Raw genomic sequence first — 12,013 nt, 5'->3', positions numbered from 1 at the left:
CTAGAAGGGATCATTAGAGATGCAATGTACAACCATCATGAAAGAGAAGGGGATATTGGGGCAGTTCAGCAGCATGGCATCTGGAACAACAACTTGCATTTATATAACTTGGTTAAGGAAGTTACAAAGTTGGTGAATGTTGGGAGCACAGCCAGCACTGTGAATCTCAACTTTCAAAAACTCTCTCAACTTTCAAAAACTCTGTCAAAGTAAGGTTGAATCTTGTGAGATTGACAGTAAGATTTTGGGTTGGATAATGAACTGGCTGCTTTCACATAAACTGAAGATAGTTATTAACAGTAGAGATCCGGCACTGGTGGGGGTGGGGGGGGGGTGGGTGGTTAGGTCTCAAGAGGAGTCCTGCAGGGACTGTTGCTCACCATCTTTATCAATGATCTGGATAAAGGCATCAGCGGAATTATACACAGGTTTGCAGATGACACAAAGATATATGCGAGTTTAAGGACCTTAGATGAAAATATAGATTGCAGGTAGATCTGGATGTGATGAGAGAATGGATCCGTGTCAGGCAGATACCTTTTAATATGGGCAATTAGAGCATTATGCACTTAAGTACTGGCAACTCTAAACATGTATACTCGTGCAGGGTTTGCATGATCAAGGCTACTGAACGGGAGAAGGACCAGGGGGTTCCAGTACACAAGTCACTGAGGTCCATGGCTAGTGCTGAGATGCTGTTATGAGTGTAAATAGGGTGTTAGGATGTTCAACCAGGACAATATAACACAAGAAACACTATCCTTTCTTTGCATAAGGGCTTGGTAGGACCACATCTAGAATACTGTGCCCAGTTTTGGTCCCTTCATATGATGGATGTTAGCAAGGCCCTGGAAAAGGTTCGGATGACAGTGACTAGATTGATACCTAACTTAAAGGCTCTTAGTTACCAGGACAGGTTTATAGAGCCAGGGAATTTTACTTTGGAAAAGAGTAGACTTCAAGTTGATGCCATTGAGATCTTTATGCCATTTCTCCAGGATTATGGAAGACGATGAGGAGAACACCTGTGGAAATTCAACCCCGATGTACTGACCTTTCTCTATATAATTATCTAATTTTAAGAATGTAAAAGCAAAAAAGAAAAATGTTTTAAGATGCATTTTAAATGCCAGTTCTTCAGCCTATCAATAATTCATAAAACTAATAAAACAGAGCCTTCTTAAAACTCTGTGTGGCTCTCAAAAATCAATTGTGAGATGGCTTTTCTAATTTTTTTTAAACTGAGGACCTTCAAGGTAGGGCAGCAAGGTTTTAAGAAATAGGAGGGAACAGAAGATAAACAAAGTAGTGACCAGGTGACACCAAGCTTAGTTTTTAAAAGTCCTGTAGTTTATAAGAGATGAATGAGGGTGTCAAAGAATTCCACAGTTTTGAAGCACTAAGAATGAATTAAAAAAAAAACAGTACGATGAATCTTCATTTCCGCACAATGATACAGAGAGGAGGAAGAATATGTAGGACTCTATACTTCAATCTTGGGAGATCATCTGTAATTTTTGACCCGACTTTTATTCGTTAATCTTACACCCTAAAATCCAATTTAAAACAAGCTGAATTGTCATGCAAATATTTGTGACCCAGAAATCTAGAGATATTTGACTTGTTATTAAGAACAATATTTTGTCACTTAGTATAACTATTACACCACTGTGACCCACACATTGGTTTTCACTTTTTTTTAATGATGATCCGCTCATATTACCATCATAGTAGAAGGGTCCAATTTTGTCACAGATACAGTTCATAGCTATATATTATTCAATGGTCAGGGTCCTTTGTCTATTTTGTATCTGTGCAAAAATATATTACATCATTTTGTGTTGCATAGGACTGCTGCTCGAATAAATGATTAAAAGAACCAACATTAGAAATAAAGAAAGCAGGACACAGGAAGGCAAAAAAGAAAGGGAGACAAAAGCAAAATGAAACAAAAAAAAACTTGAAGGAGAAAACTGAAAAGTGGAAGCAGAATCAAAGAGCAAACAGAGAATTAATGAACAGGAAAGTGAAACGTAAATAGGGAGACACAGAACAGGCAGCTCTGGTAAATTTTCTACCTGATCGGTTTCAGTGTCATCATCTCATCGCGACGTTTTTCTTTCTTCTTCAGTTCAGACTCGGCTGATTTCAGTTTGTCCGGTACAAGCCGTAGCTTTGACTGCAGATCATCAATAATGTCCTGCAACTCGGCCTCTGAGGGGAAAACACGCTGACAGACCGGACAGCAGGGCTCATTTTCCTCAGTTAGCTGGCTAATAAACTGGCTGTATACGGCTGTCGCTCCAGAAAGCATAGCTACAAAATAAAATGGAAGGATAAAGAGAAAACAGGGTAAAACCAATTAGCAGCTTCCAGGATGATTGGGGAGCAGCACAGCAGCGAGGAATTTAATTCCACAACATTTTTTGCAGACGGTGGGGCAGTGGGACAAAAAAAGTGATCAGGATAACAGACTGTGCCGTGTTTAAGCGAACTTCATCTCTCAGATTAACTTTTAATGTGGCAGAAATTCAATGTTTTAAATCAAGCCTTTATTGCAGCATAGTGAGGTTCATCACCCATACAGGAACAATCTGTCAAGTCTGTGTAAACATGCCCAGCACAGTTAAGTGGAAATGAAACACAAAGCCTCCAAGGAAACATAGCACGAAGTGAATCATTTTCTGTTACAAATTTATTTCTGCTGTAGACACCTTCAGTGGCACCAGTTGTTCCAATAAGTGTCCTGACTGCCTTATTTTTACGGGAGTTGACTCCCATTGCCCAATATCTGACTATATAATAGTTTAAACCAGAGGCGTAACAAATGCATCCCCTTGTGTCTCCTGTACAAGTGCTTCATCAATTTCTCTGATGGTACATGCAAACAAACGTTACACCACGTAATGCAATAGGGAGGGAGTGGCAAAGCCTCGAAGGGAAGTCTTCGATAATTTTCTGATCCAAGGATTGTATGTTAGATCTTCTCAACTGTATAAAGACAAACAAGCATCAAATATAGAATGCATGAAGTATGCAGCACTAGAGTAAGTTACAGAGATAGAGGGGGCAAAGCCCTGGAGGGATTTAAACACAAAGATGTCAATTTTAAATTTGAGGCGGTGAGGAACCAAGAACTAATGCAGTTCAGCGAGGACAAAGGTTTAGGTGGTAAGTGGGATTTGGTGTGGGATAGGATACGAGTTTTGAGTGAACTGCAGTTTACAGAGGGTGGGGTATGAAAGACCAAAAGTGGGCCGTTTTGGCAAAGGAGAGTAAGACTCGGTAGGGCGTGATAGGGTCTATCTAGATCAGGTGATGGACTGCTAAGCCAGTAGTGCACCAGATATGCTCAAGTCTGCACCCCTTGGACTTGAGGGAGTGACAATGGGGCAAAAGTTTTGCTGGGAACATGGGAAAATCTGGAGGTGAGGGAGTGGTTTAAAAAAAGTAACAGTTGCAGAGGTATTGAGGCGAATTGAGAATCAAAGGCAAGACAGTTTGGAGTGTGAAAGTGTATTCACAAGTGACTTGAGCAAGTTTTTTTTAACCGGGGCAGATGCAGAAGGAGGGTCAGGATATGTGGGCGGTGAGAGATATAAGAGGTGGCCGGAGATGGAACTGTCAGTGATTGAAACCACGAGAGTAGAGAGGCTACAAGAGGTGGTGAGGTCGGGGGGGGGTGGCCACAATTATGGTTAGGAGAGTCATTCACTGACTGAGGAAGGACAGTACGGAAGATATCTTAACAAGAACCTCGGGGTGGATGTGGAAGGTCGGGATTGTAGTCAACGAGTATTTTAAAACAGAGGCAAGAGGAATAGAACAGGGCGAGAAGCTTGAAGACGGAGAAGGTGCCAGAGTACTAGGGGAGAAACCAAGTTGTGACTTGGTAGAAGGGCCGTGCCACCACCGTGGTGATTTGGGCAAAGCAGATGGTGGAAAGTATAACCAAGTGGGCAGGCTGCAACAAGAGGCAAGATATCACACCAACAACAAACCAAATTTCAGTCCAATCCAGGATGTCAATAGAATCACGTACAACAAGGTCATGGATGGCAAGGACCTTGCTTATGAGTGAATTGACATTCTGGAGGTGAACAGTCTTCATCCTGTTGCAATCAGCCTCACCCCTTTGCTTTGATGTCTTTTCCATATCATCCTGAAGTTTATACAAGTCGCTTTCAAAATCCTGGCCTCCACATACATCGAAGAGCTTCTCTTCGTAGTTGGACAGTTGTTGTTCTTTTCTTTTCAATTCAGCACTTGTGTGATTTTTGTTCTGGTCTGCTGAAGCCAACTCCTTACTGAAAGTTTCAGAAAAATTAAATTAGTATAAACATCTGATAGAAATATACCTACAGGCTCAGTGTGTGGCACAATGGACTAGGTCACTTCCCTCAATTTAAATTGGAGATTCTGGCTTTGAATCAGGATCTAAGAGGCCACCGGGGTCAGAAGGTTGCTGAATGAGTCAAGGGAACTTGGCCTGAAATAGAGTGAATGGACAAGTAATAAATTATAACTTTCCCACTAGTTGACCGTTAACTAGGTTGTTCTGTAAAACTGACCGGGCTGATTTGATTGACAGCTAGCTATTAATTAGGTATGAAAATACAGGTGGGCGCAGTGTGATTTTTCATTGGCCGTTTTAAAAGTGGCCCCATGTTTGAATTGACTATTTGCTTATGCCAACTGTGCTATCGGTGGATTTACGATAAGGCAGCAAAAGCAAAGGGAGAACGTTTGGCACAAAATTAATTTCTGAGTCCATTTATTATGCAGGACGGTAGAAACCAGTGTTGTGTGGGAATTTCTAAAGATGATTCAGGAAACTCCTACCTAATAGATACCTATGACGCAGACCAGAATGGAGACATAGCCGGTAAATTACAAGGGCACCATACAAGGGCCTGGGGAAAGAAATTATAGTATAAAGAAAAAAGCAAGGGAAAGATAAGTCTTTTCTGCACCCACAACTAGGAGTCCTAAATGGTCTGTTTCCCCCTAGGTGTCAGGTGAGACATACAACAGAGTAGGTAGAGAATATTCTGGAAAAGCAGTGTAAGCAGCCAGAAGTCATAGTTCATGTGAGAATCCTTAACACTGGCAAAAATCAAGATGGAATTTGAGGAGTTAGGTATTAGATTAAAAAAGCAGGACCTACAGAATACCACTCTCAGGATTACTCCCCGTACCATATACAAGGCCAATTAGCGAGAAGCAGATAAGACACATTAATGTGTAGCTTGACCAATGGGATAGTAAGGAGGGTTTCAGATTTCTGGAGCATTGGGATGAGTTCTGGGGCAGTGGGAAGCTCTACAGATAGAATGGACTTCATCTAAACTAAACTGTAATGTACCAATATCCTTGCAGAGGAGGTAAATAGAGCAGTGAAGGGAGGCATTTAAACTACTATGGCTGAAGTCTCAGGCAAATGTCAAAGATTGTGTGTGAAGGAGCCAAGAATAAGGAAAGCAAAAGGGCAAAACAATCCAAACTAGTAAGCTCAGGGAAGGGGAGGGGGCGGTGTTTAGACACACCTCAGAGCAGATTAGGAGAGATGTTGGGAAAGATAGTGAAGGAAAGAATTATTAAAATTAAAAAGTGTTTGGAGTAAAAGAAATGTTAGAGTTGCAAATATGCAAAGCATTAGAAATAAAACTGGGAAACTAGAGCCTTAATTAGAATAAAGAGACACAATGTAACATTGGCAGAAGCCAAGTTTCTTTCGGAGCCAGACTGGAAACTAAGGGCTAGAAGATCCTCAGGAAAGATAGAGAAGGAAAAAAGGATGGATGATGGCCTTATTAATTAAAGACACAATTATAGCCATACAAAGGACAACAATTTAATTGATGGTATTTGGACAGAGACTGTTTAAGTAGAGTTAAGAAATAGTAAAGGATCAGTTACTATATTGGGAGAATATTATAGGCCACTGAATGCCGAAGAAGTCGCATTATTCTATGACTCTAAGTCAAGGATGTGATTTGTAGACAATTTAAGAGAGGTTTGCAGTAGAGGCAGTGTTGCAATCATGAGGAAGTCACATGACAAAGAACGAACATGGTGAGCTTGGATTTAAGTATGGGCTAATCAGTATGAATTTGTAGGAGAAAAGCCGTGTGTGGCTAATTTAACCACTCCAAGGAAATACTGAGCACATGGACAAAGAGAAGCCCTTTAAAAGCATTTGATAAAAATGTCAGCTAAGAGACTTGTTAAGATTAAAGGCCATGCTATTAAGGGTAAAGTGGCAGCACCGATAGAGGAATGGCATTTTTTCCATTTCCCACAACAACCAGCCTTATGCCCGTCTAAGTGATATTGCCAATTTATGCCAAACTAGGGGCATTTTGTGCCACAGGCCCATGCCTACTAGGAACTGGATTGAAACCCATCCAAACTGATTTTGCATTGTACCCTTACAATCACAAGACAAAAGAGATGTGCATACTATTAGTCGGGGCTGGATTTGAATTCATTATTCTGAGCTGGATTTGAACCCTGGTCTTAGAGGTGAAAAGGCATTGTCTAGCCTAATACAGCTCCCAGTTCCTAATACTAAATAGTCTATGAATTAGATGAATTAGATAGACGATAACATCAACAAGTTCCATCCCACCATCAAGCTCACCATGGACTACTCCTCAGAATCAGTTTCTTTCTTGGACACACGAATCTCCATCAAAGACGGACACCTCAGCACCTCACTCTACCGCAAGCCCACGGACAACCTCACGATGATCCACTTTTCCAGCTTCCACCCTAACCACGTCCAAGAGGCCATACCCTATGGACAGGCCCTGCGAATACACAGGGTCTGCTCAGACGAGGAGGAACGCGATGGACACCTACAGACGCTGAAAGACGCCCTAGTAAGAACGGGATATGACGCTCGACTCATCGATCGACAGTTCCGACGGGCCACAGCGAAAAATCGCATAGACCTCCTCAGGAGACTAACACGGGACGCAACCAACAGAGTACCCTTTGTCGTCCAGTACTTCCCCGGAGCGGAGAAACTACGCCATGTTCTCCGCAGCCTTCAACATGTCATCAATGACGACGAACACCTCGCTATGGCCATCCCAACACCTCCACTACTCGCCTTTAAACAGCCACCCAACCTCAAACAGACCATCGTTCGCAGCAAATTACCCAGCTCTCAGGAGAACAGCGTCCACGACACCACACAACCCTGCCACGGTAACCTCTGCAAGACATGCCAGATCATCGACACAGATACCACCATCACACGAGAGGACACCACCCACCAGGTGCATGGTTCATACTCCTGTGACTCGGCCAACGTTGTCTACCTCATACGTTGCAGGAAAGGATGCCCCAGAGCATGGTACATTGGCGAGACCATGCAGACGCTGCGACAACGGATGAACGGACACCGCGCAACAATCGCCAAACAGGAGGGTTCCCTCCCAGTCGGGGAACACTTCAGCAGACAAGGACATTCAGCCACCGACCTTCGGGTAAGCGTACTCCAAGGCGGCCTTCGAGACACACGACAACGCAAAATCGTCGAGCAGAAATTGATAGCCAAGTTCCGCACCCATGAGGACGGCCTCAACCGGGATCTTGGGTTCATGTCACGCTACACGTTACCCCACCAGCGAACAAATGTTATCTGTTTTTAATATAACGGGTCAGTTGCTGTCTTTCCTATGTTTCTACCTCTCTATCTCTTTTTTTTTGTGATTTGTATATTCGGAGACCTTGCAGGTAACACCTGTCTGTCTGCACACTGATTGCCTTGGCAACGGGCAGTTGAAAAAACTGTCTGTAATCACCAAGCATTGTTCTGTGATTTATAAATGCGATTTCATTGAGGATTTCATTTCCAACAACGTTCACCTGAGGAAGGAGGAAGCCTCCGAAAGCTTGTGAATTTAAAATAAAATTGCTGGACTATAACTTGGTGTTATAAAATTATGAATTAGATGACCTAGAAATTCCATTGGGCATATTTTAAAGTATGGTAGTGAACATAAATAAGTTCCCTCTCTGTAGATACAGTTGTACAAAAACTTAAGATTGTTTTGACACAAACTTTGTAACCATTTAATTCCATAACGCAGTTTACTGTCGGCTTACAAGTGCAGGGAAGACCAAGTGCCAGCAGGTGGAGACAGTGGGAACTTCATGGCGCACACTGCTCAACACTGCCACCCGCTGGCCCTCTTTGTTTCTGCACACAGGGTGGCATATCACTGGGCTGGAGCCTGACGCCCTCCAATGTGGGCAGAAGTCTTGTGAAACTGATCCTAATGATTATGCAGAGAAGAGGCGATCTGAAAAGCCTTTGTCACACCAGCAAGAATTTTTCAATGTTTCAACAGTACTGGTTTTGTTCACAGCCTGTATTGTGTGTCTGAGATCTGAGAGACTGAACGGTAGAGTATTTCATTTTAAATGCACTGCCGCTCCCTTTAACTGATGTACATCTCAGCTGTCTGAAAATGTAAATTATAATTCTTTGTTCTTTTCCAATCTGTGCTCCAGCACACAGAAAAATCTAATTTCACAGAATCTAGGGAGCTCAGGCAATCAGACTTCACCTGTACCGAGGTATACAGCAGCCTGAGATTTCTTACTTATTACCTATGGGTTCTTAATTAAACAAAGTGCAATGTTGTTACTGTCAGTGATTTAATTATGTAAAAGTTATTAAATCAATCTATTTTCTGGGTGGGACGTACAGGTGTTTAAATGGAAGAAATTAAATGAGATATTGTACTCTCTCAAGTATGAACAAGTAAGAAGAAAAATAGACTTGCTTTTTATATAGTGCCTTTCACAACCTCAGGACATCCCAAAGCACTTTACAGCCAATTAAGTCGTTTTTTTGGAAGTGTAGTCACTGTTGTAATGTAGGAAATGTGGCAGCCAATTTGCACACAGCAATTATCTCACAAACAGCAATGTGATAATGACCAGATAATCTGTTTTAGTGATGTTGGTTGAGGGATTAATATTGGCCAGAATGCTCTTCTTCGAAATAAGGCCATGGGATCTTCTACGTCCACCTGAGAGGGCAGATGGATTAACGTCTCATCCAAAAGACGACACCTCTGACAGTGCAGCACTCCATCAGTACTGCACTGGAGTGTCAGCCTAGATTTTCTGCTCAAGTCCCTGGAGTGAGATTCAAACCCACAACCTTCTGACTCAGAGGTGAGAGCGTTACCACTAATAACGGGCTGTTTCTCTAACTGAATATGTACAGTAGCATCCATTATACATCTGCATTGCTGGCATCACCAATTTTTGATTTTATCAGAAGCCCACCTTGCGAAACAAAGAAAAAAAAGTCAGAACTTAATTTCTCCCTTAAAAGAAAACAAACAAAATAGACGATTTTCCACCTCACTTCCAGTTCTAGAAGGGCTCAATTTGAGTCTGTGACTCCAGCTTATTTAAGACACAATTCACACGTACAAGTGAGCTTCTCTGGTTCATTTTCAGGGAGGTATATCGCAGATAAAAACAAACATCCTATATTGAAGGTGTGTGCTGCTGCAAGTAAGGGTGGTGCATGTTTAACTTCAATGACAGCACAGCTCAAATCCTTTTGGGAGTGAAACATTTTTATTGGTTCATTAGTTAACTGAAACCTGAGAATGTATAAAAAGCAAGGGAAAAAAAAGTACAAATGCCAGAAATCTGGCACGAAAGCAGAAAATGCTGGAAACACACAGCAAGTCAGTCAACATCTGCGGGAAAGAACAGGTAAGTTAACATTTTGGGTGTACAGTGACTTAATCAGGCTGGTGATCCGATGAAGGGCCCTGCCTGAAACGTTAACTATCCTGCTCTCTCCACCGCTGTGGACTGACCTGCAGTGTTCGCAGAATTTTGTGTCTTTGTTCCTGAGACTGAAACACTGCCTGCAATCATCGGTCATCCATCCATCCAATACGTTCAACGATGTTTTAAAAACCTCCGCTGGGGCCATCACTGCCATTGGATGATTGTGTAAAATGGCACGGACCTCCACAAAATATGGTTACTGTTCAAATTATGATCTTCACCGTTCTCCAGTTCATAAAACACGATAGTTCTTCACGAGGGCAGATTCCATCATACCCATCAGATTACTCAATTCTAACCAAACGGGCAGTTTAAGAGCCAAAACCATTTCCCTCGATATGTCCTGTTCACACGAATTATGGCAAAGCCAGACTACTACCCCGGCTGTTAAGGAAGGGTGAGGAAAAACTACTGGAAAATTTCCAGATACGAAAAGATCAAATCAGAATAAGTGACCGCCAGAAACTGCACTGGAGAATTAAGCATTACTTTTCCACCAATAAACAAGAGGAATTCCTGCACTTTATAAATTTCTCATCAAACAGAAAGACACAGGAAGGGGGGTAGAATTTCCCGTCGGGATTCTCCCACTGTAACTTTGGCAGAAATCCCAGAGAAAAGGGTAAACAGCTGCTTTCACGCAATTTCTCAAGTGTTTCCGTCAATCTTCTGCCAAAGGGATCGGGAGAATCCTGGTGGAAATTCTATCCCTGTAATTTTTCCTGGTTTTTAAAATCTGCCTGCAAATCTAATGGCACTGCAAAGGTTCCTGGGGTGGGGGGTGGGGGGGAACGCGCATATGATGGCAATGATCACCTAATTCAGAACGCTGAATGCAATTCTTCAAAATGTGCTTTATTGCACCACATGACAGTCAGGGAGGATAGCACCTTTCCCCAACTCCATCAAAATTCATACCTGCAACATCAGCCAGCTCCTGATTATCGCTATCCTGCAGCCAGTTAGTAAATTATGTCAATGGTAACTGGCTAAAGACACATTATAGCACAGGGCAACCAACAGAAAAATACGTGGAAGTAGAATACGAAAGCTTAGCTCTGTAAGATTAGATGATGAGAAGCTGAGCCACACAGAGCAGGAAAGTAACAGCTTTGAGCCCCGATTTTTGTCAAGACTCTATAATTGGCCTAAGTACGGGTACGGTAGCATAGTGGTTATGTTACTGGATAGTAATCCAGAGGCCTGGACTAATAATCCGGAGTCATGAGTTCAAATCCCGCCACAGCAGCTGGGGAATTTAAATTCAATTAATTAAATAAAATCTGGAATTAAAATACTAGTATCAGTAATGATGGCCATGAATCTACCGAATTGTCGTAAAAACCCATCTGGTTCACTAATGTCCTTTAGGGGAGGAAACCTGCCGCCCTTACCTGGTCTGGCCTATATGTGACTCCAGACCCACAGCAATGTGGTTGATTCTTAATTGCCCTCTGAAATGGCCTAGCAAGCCACTCAGTTGTAAAATCTCGCTAAAAAAAGTCATAAGAATAAAACCAGACGGATCACCCGGCATCGGATCACTAGGCACCGGACGCGACAAAGGCAAACCAAGCCCAGTCGACCCTGCAAAGTCCTTCTCACTAACATCTGGGGACTTGTGCCAAAATTGGGAGAGTTGTCCCACAGACTAGTCAAGCAACAGCCTGACATAGCCATACTCACAGAATCATATCTTTCAGCCAACATCCAAGACTTATCCATCACCATCCCTGGGTATGTCCTAAGGCATTGCTGCAGGAGTTCCTCAGGGCAGTGTCCTAGGCCCAACCATCTTCAGCTGCTTCATCAATGACCTTCCCTCCATCATAAGGTCAGAAATGGGGATGTTCGCTGACGATTGCACAGTGTTCAGTTCCATTCGCAACCCCTCAAATAATGGAGCAGTCCGAGCCCGCATGAAGCAAGACCTGGACAACTTCCAGGCTTGGGCTCATAAGTGGCAAGTAATGACCATCTCCCCTTGACATTCAACGGTATTACCATCACCGAATCCCCCACCATCAACATCCTGAGGGTCACTATTGACCAGAAACTTAACTGGACCAGCCACATAAATACTGCGGCTACAAGAGCAGGTCAGAGGCTGGGGATTCTGCGGCGAGTGACTCACCTCCTGACTCCCCAAAGCCTTTCCACCATCTACAAGGCACAAGTC

General features: G+C 42.8%; 1 protein-coding gene across 2 annotated transcripts in view; it reads right to left on the bottom strand.

Moving 5' to 3' along the window:
* The window catches only part of rad50 (RAD50 homolog, double strand break repair protein), a 143,003-nt gene that overhangs the window by 67,011 nt on the left and 63,979 nt on the right, over positions 1–12,013 (bottom strand). For both annotated transcript variants that reach the window (XM_067996065.1, XM_067996066.1), the window contains 2 exons: positions 4,132–4,307; positions 2,079–2,316 (listed from right to left, as the gene is read on the bottom strand). In XM_067996065.1, the coding sequence (XP_067852166.1) occupies positions 2,079–2,316; positions 4,132–4,307 (414 nt within the window). The remainder of the gene's footprint in view (positions 1–2,078; positions 2,317–4,131; positions 4,308–12,013) is intronic.

Source organism: Heptranchias perlo, chromosome 14, assembly GCF_035084215.1.
Source record: "Heptranchias perlo isolate sHepPer1 chromosome 14, sHepPer1.hap1, whole genome shotgun sequence".
Classification (NCBI taxonomy): domain Eukaryota; kingdom Metazoa; phylum Chordata; class Chondrichthyes; order Hexanchiformes; family Hexanchidae; genus Heptranchias; species Heptranchias perlo.
The sequence above is the reverse complement of the archived record's forward strand: the minus strand, read 5'-3'. Positions and strand labels throughout refer to the sequence as shown.